The sequence below is a fragment of the Pyrgilauda ruficollis genome, unplaced genomic scaffold, assembly GCF_017590135.1.
Source record: "Pyrgilauda ruficollis isolate IOZ18807 unplaced genomic scaffold, ASM1759013v1 scaffold14, whole genome shotgun sequence".
NCBI classification, from domain to species: Eukaryota; Metazoa; Chordata; class Aves; order Passeriformes; family Passeridae; genus Pyrgilauda; species Pyrgilauda ruficollis.
In genome coordinates, this window is record NW_024512543.1 from 7305388 (window position 1) to 7323373 (window position 17986).

General features: G+C 39.2%; 1 protein-coding gene across 1 annotated transcript in view; it reads left to right on the forward strand.

Annotated features, from left to right (window-relative positions):
- Positions 1–8246: 8246 nt before the first annotated feature.
- LOC121349543 (cytosolic phospholipase A2 epsilon-like) overlaps positions 8247–17986 on the forward strand; it is a 32124-nt gene continuing 22384 nt past the window's right edge. The window contains exons 1-3 of the mRNA XM_041460090.1: positions 8247–8273; positions 8604–8687; positions 13032–13104. Coding sequence (XP_041316024.1) covers positions 8247–8273; positions 8604–8687; positions 13032–13104 — 184 coding nt within the window. The remainder of the gene's footprint in view (positions 8274–8603; positions 8688–13031; positions 13105–17986) is intronic.

Below are 17986 nucleotides of genomic sequence, written 5' to 3' on the forward strand. Positions count from 1 at the left end.
TATGATTGCCCTGTCCTAAGTATTATTCCATCAATGTTTGTTCTTCTGCAAATCTAGCCAGTCAGGGTGCCTTGTTTACTTCCAAAGCACTCATGAAAATGCTCAATAGACTTTGAGACTGGTAAACTCTTAAAAATTCCTCAAAAGAAAATTTTCAGTGATATTTATCACTGAGGACTACTTCTGAAATCAATTGGAAAAAATATTATTTACCTTCCTAATATATACACTTTCTTTTCAGCCTTTGCATTAAAAGATCTTGCTATCTTTGCACAATAAACTTCTAAAAAAGTGATATTTCAGGATAGAAGAAAATCTGTTTCTTCATGTTGAAAAACACTATTTCCTCCTGAATGGCTACCAGAGACAGCTCGGGGCTTACCAAAACTGCTCATCAGCTTACGGGGAACTTCAAGCTAATGGTAACCCCAGAATGATCTTTTTCCATGCAGTTACCTTTCATTGCCATTTTGATATGCCATGCACATTTCTGGGAGGACATCCTGTAATTACTTTGACATCCTTTGCAGCCTTGGTGCACTCTAGTCACTTAAAGACAGCTTCAGTAACCTGCCTTGCAAGATCAATGCATCCGTAGGACAGCACGTTTTGGTCTCACAGGGGCACCACCTCTATAACATACCTAAAATAAAGAAATTAAAGAAGAATCTCTGTGCATAGTCCAAATACAAGTAAGACTTTTGCAAAGTTTAAAAAAAGAAAAAGAAAAAAAAAAAAAGAAAGGCACAGTTATATCCCTTTATTAATATCAACTTCTACCCCCTTTCCTATCCTTTTTCCCTGTTCTTTTATTTCACAGCTACATCATTCTTAAGCTCTTTACTGAGCCATGTGGCTAGGCATTCAGTTCACATGCATGGGAGGTAGGTCTCTTACTTCTGCCTTCATGCAAAGTGTTTCAGATGTAATTTTTTGCTCCAAATCTCCCCCGGTGTTTTTATACACACACACACACATGCACACACGCATATATATGGAATTTGATTGGGTGGAACCATCTGCTGTGCAGACAGTAAATTGTACTAGTTAATGACTGTCCTAAGGCCAACTAATTACACATCAACAATCTTTTTTTGGCAAAACACTCCCTTGTGTGGTGGAGCGCACTTTTCAGTGTATAATTGCTTTGTATGCTAAAAATTATGTATAATATAAACATGCATACATTAACAAATGCTGTACAAAATTTATAAAGTATAAATGTAAGGAATGTATGCAACTTGAAACCAACTCTCCATTTAACACAGTTATTTCTATCAACTGCTTCAGGGATGATGGAGCATTTGGCATGCATGAGTACCAGCCCACATTTTGAGGAATAGCAAGAGAGCCCAGAGTGGTAATATATGATAATTGATTTTTATTTAGTCAGATATTGTGTTCATTATGGCAATGGCAGCAAGGGTAAACAAACTACTGGCACATTACTACATCCCCCTTGCTACTTTTTAGAATTGGCACAATATTCACATTCTTTTGGTAGTTCTGCAGTATACCAAGAATTAAAATAGCTGAAGCATAGATATGACAGTCAAGAATCCTAGACAACATTTTAGAAACTAATTGGTAACAATGATCTCTGTTCTGTCTCATTACGTGTTGTATGACTATGTGATTATTTTCATTATTCATTGATGAAACATGTAAGGTGTCTTCTTTTTGGACATAGAATTCAAGTGTTTTATTATTATTCCTGATTTAGCTACATAATTAGTAATTATTTTTCTTTTTATATGAAGTAATAAGTCCAAACCTTTAATAGCATTTTGCTTTCTCTTCATAAACATTTCCTTTTGCACATATGAGCTTATTATTTTCTTGGACTTGTGGAAATGCAGCAAATAATTAATTTTCCTTTCATGTCGTATCTGTACAATGTGATCTGAGTAGGTTTTAATTGCTACATCACATAGGGTCAAAATATCAAACACATGTGAGAGTTAATGCAAGAGCTGCTTAGACAGGTTTCCACATGCTTTAGTAACGTGTGGCTCCCCTACATTTATTATAATGGCTATTCACCAATGTGTTGCCACTAAGAATTTGTTCTTCTTTAATCTGTTTTCTTGACTTGACCTAGGAGTCATGCTTGACTTTGATGTCTGTGAGTTTTAGCACAATATAATGTTGCAATGGTGATCTAATTTCACATGTAATAGGATGTACTTACAAAGTTGCCTATCTCGATCTCCTGGAGAATGTTTCTTTCCCTACGCATTTCTGAAACACTTCCTTAAGATGTTTTGCAATGGTTTCTTTAAAGTCATTCCATACAGAGCTGTCGACATAGTATAATCTTTGTGATCAGCCCTTTTGTGAGTAAGTGGCCACACTAGATTCCTGCACAGGTTTGTATTTTATTCAGCTGGAGCATGTGGAATGATGGTGAGACTCTTTTGCTTACCAGTCCCAAATTCTCCCATACTTGGCTCCACAGACAACTGTGAAGCCATGTGGAGTCCCCTAGAAACGGCACTGTTTGGTTAATACCCATGTGAAGTCATGTACTGCAGCATCACTGAGACCCCAGCCCATGGGCAGCTGGCACGAGGCACGGTGATAGCTCAGGTGGAACAAAGGGCAGCTTTGACTCCCAACAGAGCCTGGGTTTGCTAAGCACTGCTTACATGACCTACCAGGAGCCCTGGAAGGGCTATCATTCCATCTTCCCAGTGACAACATACAGTATATGGGGCAAGATTGGCTGCCATGCGCACCAGTTCAGATTGCTCAATGAATGAACAGCACGCAAGGGAGATACTGGATGTGAGAGCTTCTGCAACAGCCAGGCCTTCCTCATACAAGGAAGGGGCACAAGGAATTTCAGCACTGCAAGATGAGCTGGAGTGAGTACATCACCTAACCCTGTGCTTCCTTTTCCTCTTCTGGCAAATGGGGTGGGAAATGCCTACAGTGGCTGGCAGCCTTTTCTCATCTAGGTATGCCTTCCCTAAGGATCTCCTCTTCCCATAGCTTGTGTTTTCTCACCAGGGCTCTCACACTGGAGACATCTGCATCAGATGTGAGCTGTGGTCTCATAATGCACCATTCTATTATCTTTTGTAATATGGAAAATGACAGAAAAATTAGGAATTTCATTATACCGAATCCTGAGGCATCGCCGTATTGAGAAAAGCAGTCTCTTGATGTGTGCTGAAACACGCTGACCATACCTCTCTTGGCTGGAAAGGCAATGCTCTCAGGAAGGTGCTGTGGCCACTTTTACACTGAGGAGGTAAAAGAGACCCTGCTTAACAATGTGGAAGGCTTGGAGGAAAAGCCAGAATCAGGGCTGAACCCGTCACATGCATTGGGGTCCCCTTGATCTTGCCTGGGACTCTCAAACAGTTCTCATGGGAAATGGCATTTTTCTCTCTAGAGTCAGGAAATGCACTCTGGTAACCAACAGATTTATGCATCAACTAGTTTTTTGTAATGTACTTTATCCCTTAGAGCTAACTGCAGTGAACACTGGAAATTTAAAGCTGATGTTAGGCTATGATGTCACATATGTTAGACAAGGATAGTAAATTCAGAGTCGTATCTCTCCAGCACTTGCTGATTTTATTAAGATAGCAAGATACCATTAACCTACTACAGATGGAAAGGTTTAGAGGCCAGTTATTTCTAGATAAGTTGCTTTAGCAGTCCCAACATCTTTTAGTATTTGATGGGATACTGCAGTGATCCTGGCAAGAACTAAAATACTTGAGGCAGGTTGTGCCTTACAAAGAAAGACTAATTTAAGAAATTGATGTATAAGCTCCATAATAAAGTGGTATTGCATTTTTGCATATGCATAGGTCTTCTATGAGTCAAATCAGAAGAGAGATTATGTTCTGTGAAAGAGTAAACAGATGAAATAACTCTGCAAATATGAGGTACTATCAGCATTTGTCCAGGACATTAAGTACTTCTTGGAGAGTTTCTGAAATATTTTCTGAATACACGTTTTTTCTGGGTCTGAGTAAAGTTAGCATATATATAACAACAAATATCTAAACTCCCTATTTGTCTTGGGGAGGAGCATACAGAGACCTTTTAAAATCAAGTTAATATTTCTAGTGAATAGAAGCACTCCTTTTTCTGCTCATTTTACCTTATGGTCTAAATTTTCTCAAGCCATTTCACTTTTTCTTCCCCAATGCCTTCATGGTTTAGTGGTAGACTCAGCAGTGTTAGATTAACAGCTGGTCTCAATGGCCTTAGAGGTCTTTTCCAACCTGAAAGATTCTATTAATCTATACTTGAATTACATATAAATATGTTTATGTATACCTTTCTCATTATGACATATATATTTATCTTGTTCAAATAAACACCATATGGGTCACCAGAAGCAGCCATGTGGATCAGGCACAGATTCACACTCATTGCCACATTAAAGCCTGATTCTTGTGAGCTATATTCAGCATTGCTCTTGTGGGGATGGATATGATCTCTTGATTTCTGACTTGGACTTGAACATTTTTGCTTTTATTCAGATGGGCCACAGTGTGATAGTACTTTCAATGCCTGAAGCATCACACTAATGCACATTAGCTCCATTTACCTGTATTCCTGAATAGAACATGGCTGTTTCTAGTAAAGATAGTAATCAGGAGTAAACCAGAAGGGATTTCAGTGAAGCTCCCTTTCTCCTATGTTCAGAAAGGTGGTCTGAAAAATCTGAGAGGAATATGTGCTGAAGCAGCTGATATCAAAAGCCCATGGTATAGGTATGAGACATAATGAAGAGGCTGTACGCTTCAGAGAAGGTGTAAAGGATGGGAAAGAGTCTGAAGAGAGCAATCATGAAGAATGATTGACAAAAGTGAAAAGAAAACACAAAATGTATCTGATCTTTTATTTGTCCTTATCAGTCACTTTAATAAATCTTTTAATAATTAAATCTGATCCAACCCATGTCTTTGAGCATTAATATTATATTCCTAACTCAGTTGTATTTGTAGTTTTAATATGTGTTTATTGTGCTCTTAGACACCATCAGACTAGTGAGGGAAAAAAATCATTGCAGAAAAAAACCTTAAATGAAAATCATTTCAAGGCAGAACAACTTTGAATGAATTGCATCTCACCACATCAGCTGGCAGACAGACCCCAAAATTGCCATAAGTGTAGTATGTTGGGATGGCCCAGCAAAGCTTCTCTGTTTCTTGAGCTGCACTAAATGTATCGTTTGACCACAGGGGCTCTGCCCCACAAGTAAGGAATGCATTTCCTCAGAGAGTTGTTGCAGCCCTCTCCTGTCAGTCTTTCCCTCTGACATTTCCCTTTTATCCCAAACTTGTCTCGGATGCTTATAAAGCTGCTTCTGAACTTCTGCAGATTGCAGCCTGGGGTTTCACTGAAATCCCAGCTTTATATCACTCCCTTAAAGCACCTGGACATGAGCTACCACTGCAGAGCCTGTTCTTTATGGACAGCAGTCCCAAGTCAGGCTGTCTGCTTCATCACCACGGGGTGGTGAATCCTTTAGTTATCGTTAACCTGAGTATGGCTGGAAGTTTGTACTGGTACTAGCCTCATTGAATTTTGCATTCTCTGCCACCTTGGTAATCACCAAACTTCTTCTTTGTTATTTGAATGGATACCGGAGAGGATTTTTCATTTATATGCTAATAGAGCTTCTGCCCAAGGGTGTTTTGCAGCTTCGCATTGCAACAGGGTGAATCACGTGCTAACAACAAAACCAGGCTCCTCAAAGCAAGGTTCCCTCAGCATCAGTAACTTTGGAAACCAGTGACTAAAGAGGACATGCTGATTACCCAGGGTGAGATTCATCTCAGCTACTTACAGACATTCATAAGTTAGGTGCCGAGTGTGGTCTGGACATTAAGGCTTCTCCAGAACAGTCCAATGTGGAGGTGTTTATTCACTGCTTGCAGTTGCCATGCATTTTTTTCATCCACTCAATACAGAGAAAACACAACCAGCTTCTACTATAAGTTTAACTTTCAGATGATTTAGTCAAGTCAAGCCATAGTCAAGTGTATCCTAAGTGCACACCTTATGAAAAGGATGTGTTTGCCTCAAAAGGAATAGTGCTTCATAGTAAAAAGCAATTTTGAACTTTGAACTAATTTAGGAAATTTAATACCAGTGCCAGCTTTGAGTCGAAGGTACCTTTGGCCACCTCTGACTTGAGCTTAAAGAACAGGTATTTCATATAGGGAAGGCTTGAGTTGGAAAAGAAAAGTTAGTTGTCAGGCAACAAGCAACTCTTAGTTAGCTTCCTAAGAGATGCCAGAGGCTTCTTCCCCCTCCTCATTTCCTTTTGTCTTAAAAGCAAAGGTGCAATATGACAAGGTAAATGAAAACAGGATCTCGTGCAAAAACCTCACACCCATTAGCTTCCATACATATCAGAAACATGACCTCGATCTGACAGCCTTTGCATGGCACAATTACAAAGAAGTCATAACAAATGTTCTCATTCCTTGGTTGAGGTACTGAAACTCTTCTAGGCACTTTAACCAGGGACACAGGTAGGTTGTAGCAGAAGAAATAGAAAATATGTGTGCTTTTGTGTATACAGTTACTTTTGTTTAAATTTTTTTTTGTCACCATTCTAACAGGAAAAAAAAAGATTCTAATATTTTTTTACAGAAATGCAGGTGCTCACATTAGGTAAAGCATCAGCCAAGGAATGGGAGAGACTTGTAAGTCTCCTTAACCTATTGCTGTGGATTATCTAATTCTGGCTTCAGTTGAGCAGCTCCAGAAAGTTTCAATACAATGAAGGTGAGAAAGGAAGTTAAAAGCAAACTTAGCACTTCTGTTTCATAATAAAATTAATGTATTTATTTCAAAAAGCAAAACCAAAAAAAGATAATGCAGGTAGAAAATTAAAACTAAGAAATCAAACTTTTGGAAGGATGGAATACTCCATGTGAGATGATCAGATTGTCTTAACTTGTTCTTCTTGTAAGAACAACTTTTCATGTTGTTTCCTCTGTTCACATAAGAAAAGTATGCAATGAGACTTCTAGAAGTCATTGGGTTGGTCTCTAGTTTCTGTTAGTCAAGGTCCCAGTACAAAGCTCATGCCCACAGAGTGGCAGTGATTTCACATGTATGCCCATCTCTAAGAGGAAGCAGGATGCTTTGTCATCCTATTAATCTCAAGTTCTTTCATAAGCACTAATTTTAATCATTCAGGAGGACTTTCAATGCAAATGTATGTGTGCCTAATAATGCTTGCATAATGTCTTAGAAAATTTAATCACTGAGCTTCCTAGAGGTACGCTAAACACATGCAGATGCTTGTTAGATTAAAAAAATTCCAACAAAAAATTGTTGGATCAGTCCATTAAATTCCAATAATCTGCTAATAGCTTCCAGCCAGATGACAATTTCAATACAGCTGGTAAGCAATCTGGAGCTGTTCTGCATCAGAAATTGGTATTGTAGTTCATGGAAATATTTAATGATTTTTCAAGGTGAAATGTTTGAATCTCATTTAAATTTGTTAAGCTGTATGCTGTATTAAATGTGAAGCCCAGAAATAAGAAAGACATTTCAAATGGAAAAATGATACAATGTGGTTTAGGGAGCAGAGAAATGTTGGTTATCATACCTTCTTTTATTTCTTTTGAGATGGAACACTACAAGAAAATCAAGTCTGTACACAGAAATCATGATGTAATAGCACTTTTCAGGGAAAAATCTTCCTTCAAAAGAATTCTTATCATCTTCCAATGTAAATGTCTTCATTTTAATGATCATCTCCATAGCTGTTTTTAAAATTATTTTTTATTATGGATATAATCATGTATTGAATTCAGGTGTTTGCATGGAGAAACTATGTTGATGTGTTAATTAGGCTGTTGCTATCCTCACTTTTAGAATATTACTGTAAGGCTATCTCACACAGATGATCTCTATCATGTCATCAGTCAGGTTACAGCTGCTACTGCATTTCCGTGAGCCCCAGGTGGGAACGATTGGTCCCTCATCATGCTCTGCTCAGCCACAAGACCTGCAGATATGAAGGCTCACACCTTACAGCAGCTGCTCTTTGGACAAATAATGTGGGTGGGAAATTTCCCTGTTTCAGAAATCGTGGAGGGGTGGAGCTCTGACTCAGTGCAATAAAACACCTGTTCAGCAACTTCTGAGACTTCGTCAAGATTGTAAATTTGTTTCAGGAGGCACTGGCGCCTGTGGAGCCCAGTACTAAGGTGTCATCCACAGCAGCTGCTTTTAATGTAGCAGCAAGCTCGATGGCATCAACCTCTGCCTTATCTCAGGTAAGTGGAAAATAGAACAACTCTGGCAGGAGTCTTGGAGTTTTGATTCAGATTTGCCCCTGAACTATAACAGGTCAAGTCCCCTGTTATCTATAGGACATAAATTTCTAAGAAAACAAGATGATCCTTTCTTGGATATTTGCAGTTACCAGGACCTGGAGTCAGAATCTTTCCATATAGCATAGAACTGGTACATTCATTTTATTAGCCACAATGAGGAGGTGCAAATTGCCTGTTCCCCATTGGAATGCTACAGTGGGGAATTGAAATAAGTAAAAAAAAAATTATCTTTACTCTCTTTTTCATCCCCTGTTCTTCTTCCCTCTGCAGCATTCAAGCAGAAAATCAAGCCCCTTGGAAAATGAAGAAAGAAAATGGATGATGCACTATGTAGCCCCAAGTGATGATGCTAAGGTACTGTATTTCCACAAACTAAAAATATGGGGGACTAAACCAATACTTGTTTGAGATTCAACATCTGCATAGTATTAATAACATAGAATGTGTTACTTCCATGGTTTTATTCCTTAGGGAAATCTCTTAGTGAAAATGTTCTTGATTTACTGTTAAAATGAGACTGACTTTGACTTTCTTCTCGTGCTACCTATTGACCTCATGGAGCTTTACCCAGAACAAATGGAGAATGTTGGCAGAGTTGGAAAGTCAGAGCACGGTTGTTGTTCAACCTTTGGGGTTTGGTCATTATTGCCAGTTTTCAGAACAAATGACCACTTTGATCCCTGTGCACTTCCTCACAATGAAAGAACCACTCTGGACACGTTTGCAGGGCCTCTGGCAGAGTTAGAGTGGCATCAAACACGTAGCAGCTCTATCAGTGATGATTTTTGCTGCTGGCATTGTGCCAAGCTGCCTCAAAGCAAAACATGGAGGCTCCAAACAAAAAGAAAACTTACTTTTGATGATATTTTAAATGATGTGTGATTCAAGCATCTGTAGCTCATATATGTTTGGTTGGGGGTTTTTTTTGTGTAACCAGACTACCAAATGAACAGAAAACTACAAACATTGTTTTGCCTGTGTATGTCACAACCTTATCAAACTGATTGATCAAACTGATCTCTTGTTAACAGCATACTGGCAGCTCCTACAGATGGATATTAGTGTACAAAAGGTACAAACTACCAGTGGGGAGTAAAACTTGCTGTAAAGGGCAAAGTAGCACAACCAAAACTCACATGGCCTTCAGGGGTTCCTAATTTGCTCTGTGTGTGTGTGTGTGCTAAAGCTCAGCAACAGAATGTACTAAAGCAGGAAAAGCAGCTGTTGGGGGAAAATGATGACCGAATCTCCATAGCAGTTTTGTAATGCTTTAGTGTACTCATACTGAAGTTCTCTTTTGATTTAGAATATCCATGGCTAAAAGCAACCAACCCCTCTTTACCACTAACGAAGTCACATTTACATAAAGATTGTTAGAATCCAGCATATGTTTTAAAATATACATGAAATAATACAAAAAAAAAAAAAAAAAAAAAAAAAAAAAAAAAAAAAAGATCCGGTGGCCATAATCTCCAGTGTAGAGGGTGCTGTGGGGCCCTTTCCACAGCTTCAATTCATTATTCATGCCATAATTTCTTCCTGCCAAATGAACTTCTGAAAGTTCTGTTTGCTGTGCACAGGCATTTAACAACAAAGACATTCTCAGACACTCTTTATTTACCTCCTGGTTTTGAATGTCTTCTCTCCTCTGTAATAAATCTTGGTAGAAAACTGGCACTAAAGGCACAGACTTGTCTAAACTGGCCAATTTCTGCCTCTTACAGGTATTGAGTTCCCTGGGTAGCTTTTGGTAATTGCCTCAATTTTTGTAAGCCATAGCTTACATAGATAATCATTAGTAGAGAGCTATTAGAAAGGATAACATGCTTGTAGCAGACCTTGACTTCCAGGAGAAGTAAACAGGTATAAACTTTCCTTAATGCAAATGCTCAGACATTTGCCTAAATACTTGTTTCAGTTTGAGAGGGCTAAGCATGGCTGTGTGATAAAATGAATAACTACTGGATTTGGTTTAGTAAAACATGCCTGGGGCTGTGCATGGAATTTAGCTGTTCCCTACCTATAGTGCAAAGTCAAATATTTCCCACTGCTAAATTTTCAGGAAACTGTAACAGCAATTCACAATTGTGTGGAGCTGGCTCAGCCTGTATTCTGACAATGCTGAGATCATACCTCCCCTGTTTAGAACACAGCCATGTAAAATATCCTGTGCCTTACATATTACTTTCAGCAACAATGATTAATTTATTTTTCAGTTTTGGAATACACCCACCCAGAAGCCAAGATATTCTGTTCTTGTTAGCCTGATGAAGATAATGCATTTTTTTGGCACTTAGCCCACTTGTTTTGACGTGCTGCTTCTGTACCTCACAGCGAAAAGTGTTAGCATTTTAACCAGTCAGCTCACTGGAGACATTCTGATACGATTCCTGGTCATAACCTTGAGCTTATGGGCAAGCCTGGTGGTTCTATTAGGCACTGGCTTCTATTGAACATGCCTTTCAATTACCCAGTTTTATAAAAACATCAATCTTGCCATTTTTTTTGACAACTTCATAGCCTGGAAATTTACTGCATTTTTTGTGCAATTTCCTTTGATGACCTTCATGTCTTTCATTCTTATAGAGATGGAAATTATTTGAGAGGTTAAGCTAAATTTTATCATGATGGATTCCCTGTGGTCCAATGCTCTGCACACTTCAGCTGATGTACTGTCTTGTCTCACTGATTTCTTATACTTTGACCTTTATATCGGTCCTTGACTTTTGTCACAGTAGCAGCACATTTGTATGTGCTTTCTCTTCTTTCACTCAAGAGTAATTCCCTGTAATTTTAATAGAAGTCTCTCAGAAAATAGATAACATCTCCTAATAATTTCATCATCTTCAACCAGCTGTATTTCACTTCAGATTGTCTTTTCCAAATTTTGGTCATTAGTTTTCATAACAGCTTCTTTCTTTGCCCACTCCTTCTTGTTGATGATGTTTCATATTGTGACTTTGCTAATAATTACTGATCTATTTGTCTTCTGCCATTATCTGAACTTCTCCTTGAGCTCTTTCTGAATATCAGTGACCACCTACCTACTGGCCACTGAAGTGGCCACCTATTTCTTGACCCCCTGTATGCTGTGCCTTCAGTATTGTTTGTCTGAATATCTTTTTGCAAATACACAAGTGGCATCATAATAAGTTTGGCCATTTTATAACTTACACAGATCTTTGCTACTAGAACTACTAGTAGCCAGATCCTTGCTAGTGCAAACTAACACATCCCTGTTCCTAAATCTGCCTCATTTTAATGCTATAATATTTTTTTTCATTAATGCTTTGCTCAGAAGTCCTTAAAAATTCCTTATTATTTCATAGCCTAACTCAAAGTGACTTTTTAAAACACATATTATTTATAGATATACTATTTATACCTTCCCCTTTTGTTGGAGATACCCAATTCAGGATCTGCTGATAACATATTTGTATGCAGATTAAAGCTCCTTAGGTAGCAGCAGCAGTCAGACCTCAGGGCTGTTTGCATTTTCTTTCCCCTGCAAAGCCTCATCCTCATACATTCACTGCCATCATTTTATGTTACTCCTACCAAAGACTTCTTAGTACTATAATCATACATCAACTGCAGATCTTAATACAATCTGAAATTCCTTCTTTTCTTCTGCTTCTGTTCCCAAACAGTGAGAGAGGGAGCCATCCCCAGTGCTGATTTACCCTTCGCATTCAGTATGTTTTGTACAATCATGATTCAACTCTCTTTCCTTTCTATAAACTTGTTTTGATGAATATTCCCCAACTGTTCCCACAGTTAGAGAATCAACCATATAACCACCTGTGCTGCAGCCATAGTAAGCATTGTCTGTTTTCTCCTTCTTTTTGCTGATATCCTGCTTGCTCTAGCTTCTGCTAGGGGACATGATGAGTGTGTTCTCTGAAGATGTAAAATCCATCAAGCGTATGTGATTGCCACAACTTTTACAGACCCAGATGGTCAGGCCTGGCACCTTCAACAAGGAATTGGAGATAGCCTTCTTTGAAATTATGGATTGTAGTCAAAACTATTCCATGTCCATCAATCAGATAACCATCCTTGGTAAGGAAAACCTCTGTTCCCACAAAGCAAACTAGGAGTGTTTGTCCAAAGTTGTGTGTTGTGGAGTCCTGAGACATTCCCTAAGGTTCTAACATTCATCCTTAGTCATCTCTCTCTCATGAAAATGAGTGTTTTAAAAACAAGCAAGAAAACATAGAAATACCTGTCTTTTCCCCCATCTCACCAATTATCCAAGCACTGCACTAAAAGAAGAATTTTTTGTATAGGCCTTGATTCTACCTACAGCACAACACAGGCTGTTGGTCAATAGCAAACCAAATCTGGAGCATCTCTGATTTCTGGATTCACTGAATTTTGTCTTCATATTGGCTGCTGACCATGTGTACAATTTAATGTTACTGGCTAAATGAACTTTTTCAGCTTATTTACACTGTCTTAATTTTCCTATTCATCCTCTCTTTCCACATCTCTTTGTGCTTAGATAGCTACAGGCTTTAGGGGTCAATGAAGTTTGTGAAGAAAGGCAGCATGCACTATTATATTTTTGCTGTGATGCCAGCTGGAAGAGACAACTTTAGCAGAACCTTGGTTCTTTTCAGTGTTTGTTTGTATTACAGTCAATGCATACATTCAAAACTTAAGATACATCTCCTTTGGTTTTTGGTTTTTTTTCAGGAAGAAATTACACCTTACTCCTTGCTTACTGTGAGAATCATAAAGTTGAAAAATGCTCATCAGGCGGATTTTTGTAAGTACCAGATTTATTTATTGATGTCACACCATTCTCAAATTACTGTATCAGCCCCTCTTTCTGCTAGACATTGCACAAATGCAAAGCACTAAAGTCAAATTAGCTAAGAAAGCACAGTTGAAGGCAATTTATGCCCCATAATATCTGTTTGCAATTTCAGAGGTTTATTTGTTTATTGGGGTTTTTTTTCCCATTATTTATCTGACAAGCTGGCTTGGATATTTTCAGGGGCTTGACAATATTGTAACACCAGTTTAAACACACAGATGTTTATAGAACATATCCATGATAAATGCATAGAATATACAGCTGACATACTTACACACTCTTTTAATTCTTTGGTTGTCCTGAGCATCATGACATCAGCTGACTCTTTCCCCCCAGTGGAAGATGTCTAACAGAAATCTTTTGGGGACTGTGGTACATGGTACATTACGGTTGACATGCCAAGTGTTCTGAAAATGTGTGATGCTTGGACAGCCCTCGCCTGGTGGTTCACATTCCCAGAGATTTTTCTCTGAGAATTTTTTCCTGCCATTCCTATATGTGTCTCATGAACTTGGCACATCAGGATGATAACACGGTTTTGCATATTCCTTTACCATACTGTTCTTCCTCCTCTTGTTTTGCATTTTCTTTCCTTTTTGGGACATCATAATGGAGTTTGCTGAAGCCACAAAATCCTACAGATAAAATTTCTCACTATCTCTTCATATTTCACTCACTTTTGTGTTTCAAGACCACAGATGTCACCCTTGTCAATTTTCCAGTCAAGTGGAGAGAAGTGTTCTGTTCACATTGCCTGTAATATTGGGCCACAAAAAAAATAGAAAAAATATTATAGTATAGCAGAAAAGTTCAAATGAATTTCTATTCCTATGGAACACTGCATGTATGTGCAAGACCCTCACCTTCATTCCTTTGAACTGTTGGTTTAATTTCTCTTAGTATAACCTTTAATCTAGAATGAAAATTGAACCAGATAAGAACCATGATTCAGCCACTTGTGCAAAGGGATTGCACAAAATAAAATAATGCGGCATTCTCAGAAAACAGTGTTACAGTTGTGACCTTGTCCTCCATCCTGAGGACAGGGAGATTTCTGAGAAGTCTCACTTAGTGAGTTGTAGACATTTTGAAAATTCCTATTACCACCAAAATGTACACCCCTGGAGTAGAGCTCAAGAGATGTGGGCTCAGTTTTTAGGTCTGTTCATGGACTCGTTGCATAAGAAGTTTAGGTAAATTTATACATCAAAACATTCAGTGCCTCTGTTACCTTGTCTACAGAACAGAGTATCTTCTCCAACATCTTTTGTTTCTCTCTTATCTATTTAGTTGATGTGCTCATTTTGAATTTCCTACTATTGTAGAGAGATTATAATTTAAGATGTTAGGTAAGGCCTAGAAACAGTGGGAAGTATTTTCAGATTCTTTTGTTAATTACCAGTAAATAAGGCTTGGGGACCAGTTGGTGAGGAACACTGTCTTTTTTTTTCTGTCAGTAATTCCCCAGCTACTCCGTGAGCCTGTTTGGGCCTGTTTCCTAATGATGTCATAGAATGAAGCACTCTAGACCAGAATGCTGTTGAACAAAGAAAATAGACAAACATCAGATAGGTTGTTACTTAGTCAACAAAGATCTATCTCCGCTTTCAAAGAAGTTGAAGTCTCACAGAAAAAAGAGTGTGATATTCTAGAATTTGAAAACTTAAGTACAATTAAAAAATATATATATTGTAGCTTTCAAGTGGTTGATTTTGCACTGCTATTGATGTTCTTTTAGCTTAGAGTTTTTATTTTAACATTTGAATGCATTTGAAGTATCAGAAAACTAAAATAACTAGACATGCTACTGTGTGCTAATGAGAATAATAAAATTGTATTTACTTAGCCTTTTCTCAGCAATATGATCTTTGCCCTGGAAAACTGATCAGAATCATCTGATACAGATGCTATCTGACTGTGAGATATCTGTAGAAGACTGACAACTTTTGTAATAACATATTTCAGATTTCCCTAGATTTTCAGTTTCCCTGTATCAAATCCAGGTGCAAGCCACCTTTTCAATCCAGTGCAGCCACTTCTTACTTGCTTTTTCTACCTGCATGCTGGCTTCCCATCTTTTTCAGTATGTGCAGTGCTCCATTCCAAGCTTTTCTCTCTGTTTATTGCAAATGCAGTCATATCAGGTTGCTTGGTTATAGAGTTTCTACATTTTTCTTTGATTTACTTGCCAAATCCTGGCTTCAGGGAACACCACTTCTGCTTATTTCCACTGATATTCCTCACTGTCATATGCACCCAACTTAATCTTGGCTGGTTTTTTTTTTTTTAAATATCACCTCAAGATCCATGGGATGTGTGTTTCACAAGCCTGGGATGAAATCCAAGCTTATCCTGAAATCTGACGTTACACCTTTGCCTGTAGACAGCACATGTTGATAGAGTTTGGCACACAAAAAAATTGAATCTGTATCAAATCCAGGTGCAAGCCACCTTTTCAATCCAGCGCAGCCACTTCTTACTTGCTTTTTCTACCTGCATGCTGGCTTCCCATCTTTTTCAGTATGTGCAGTGCTCCATTCCAAGCTTTTCTCTCTGTTTATTGCAAATGCAGTCATATCAGGTTGCTTGGTTATAGAGTTTCTACATTTTTCTTTGATTTACTTGCCAAATCCTGGCTTCAGGGAACACCACTTCTGCTTATTTCCACTGATATTCCTCACTGTCATATGCACCCAACTTAATCTTGGCTGGTTTTTTTTTTTTTAAATATCACCTCAAGATCCATGGGATGTGTGTTTCACAAGCCTGGGATGAAATCCAAGCTTATCCTGAAATCTGACGTTACACCTTTGCCTGTAGACAGCACATGTTGATAGAGTTTGGCACACAAATAAAAAAATTGAACGGAATGGGAAACAGTTCACTTCTCCTGAATGGGTCAATTGGCCCCTTTCACATCCCTGCTGTCACCCCACCCTTTTTGCTCTCTCCTCTATAGAGTGGTATTCCTCTCCAGCATCTGCTTCACGCTACATATAATTGGTTTCTGTCTTGTCTTACCACGCAAATGCTCTTGACAGACCTGGGCTAATTATTTTGCACTGTACTCCTAACTAACCTTTATGCCGATTAGTAATCATGGGTCAGACTCAAACATTTCTGGCACTCCCTGATCTCACTGTGGGCACTGGAGAGAAAGGCACCCAGATAAGATCACTTACACTCATCGTGCAGGCACTGTGTCATCACCAGGCTCCAGTGCTCTATGCAGCTTGGCTGTGAAGGTGGTACGGGGACTAGAAAGGAATAAATTCCATTACCGTTTGAGTCTCTTGCAGTCTGGTGCCTATTTTGCAGTGGTATTCCCCTCCTCAGTCCAAGACTGCATGCAGCCTTTGGCAAAACAGTGTCTTTTTAGGTCACTGGTGTGTCCATTTGCTCCTTCTCAGCTGGAAGTCAGTGCTAGTGCTTTTACAAAAGCTCATGTTTCCTAACTGTATTCATGGTGTCACTTCTACAGAACTCCCCATATGTGGGAGGAATATCTGGTCAGGATGAGACGGCAGGGAAAATTGTCTATTAGCTTCTTTTCTTGCTGATGATACCGCTTCCAGTGCTTCCCAAAAGAAAGGGAAAGGAGCTGAGTGATAGGAGCAGAGGGCCATGGTGGCACAGACTCTCTGACAGCTTCCAGCTGCTCTCCTTAAACAAGTGAGTTATTGGGTGGCCACACAGAGCTGCACCAAGCTCCCTGCCTGGCCCATTTTCACCATCATTATTGATTGTTTGTTTTATGGCAGCCTCTCAACCCCATGGCTGAAGCTGACACCTGCTCCACAGACTAACAGGATCAGTGAGGGGATCTGAGAGGGCATTTGCCCTGAGGGCACAGAAGTGGAAGCAATCCTCTTCCAGGTCCTTAGCACAGGTGAACAGACCTGTGGTCATCTCTCCACCACTACTGAGTGCCATGTGAAAGAGCAAAACTGCTGGACTCCACTGGATCTCACCTAATCCTGAAGACCTGAGTAAAGAGGTCTCTGTGACAGTACTCCTCTCTGAAGCTGTGGCAGCCTACATGGCTACCAGCTGATTCCACATTCCAAGAGATGACCTTTGCTGTTGGAGGCATGTTCAGGCTCATTAACACAGATTAAGTGAAGAGTGGTGGTGTCAGGTCTGGCTTGACACATTTAGCCTCAGTGGTGCTGAGTGTTTGCAATGCTCTTCCTGGGCTGCAGAGGTGAATTTGAGCTCTGTGTCCCAGTAAGAAATTACCTGGCGTGAGCTTCAGGTTGACAGATGCTGTTTTTCTGGAACATAGTAGCTTCTCTGAGAGAAGTCTTGTCAGATGAAGAGGCTGTCAGAGCTGAGGTAGGAAAGTTAGTGTTAGCTGGAATGTGACTGCACTCCAGCATATTTTCCACTGTAGAAAACAGGCACATGTGGAAACCTTCTCAGCTGTGGAAACAAACCTGTTAGTCTTAGCTGGGATGTCAGAACAATCACTCCTCTCCCTCAACTGTTCCTTCTCTTTTCAGATCTTCCTTTGGTTTTTCTTCTTTGAATGAAGGGAGATCTCACGTATTTATAAAAGAGGTGCTCCTAGACTTTGTCCTCTAAGGTCTTATGAAATTATTTGGTGGAAGCTTTTATATTATCCCTTCAGAAGAAATGAGTCAGTTCTGCAACAGTACACTTGGAACCTTTGCAAATCAGAGTCATTCTCCAGAGACATAAAGGGTTATTTTTGCTACAGAAAATAAGTGCAAAAAAAAAAAAAATTAGGGAGATTACAGCTAGTGCAAGTGGTACTTATGGCCCTGCCCCAGGAAAGCAAGTGGTGCCAGTGGGAGTACAGTGGTGCAGG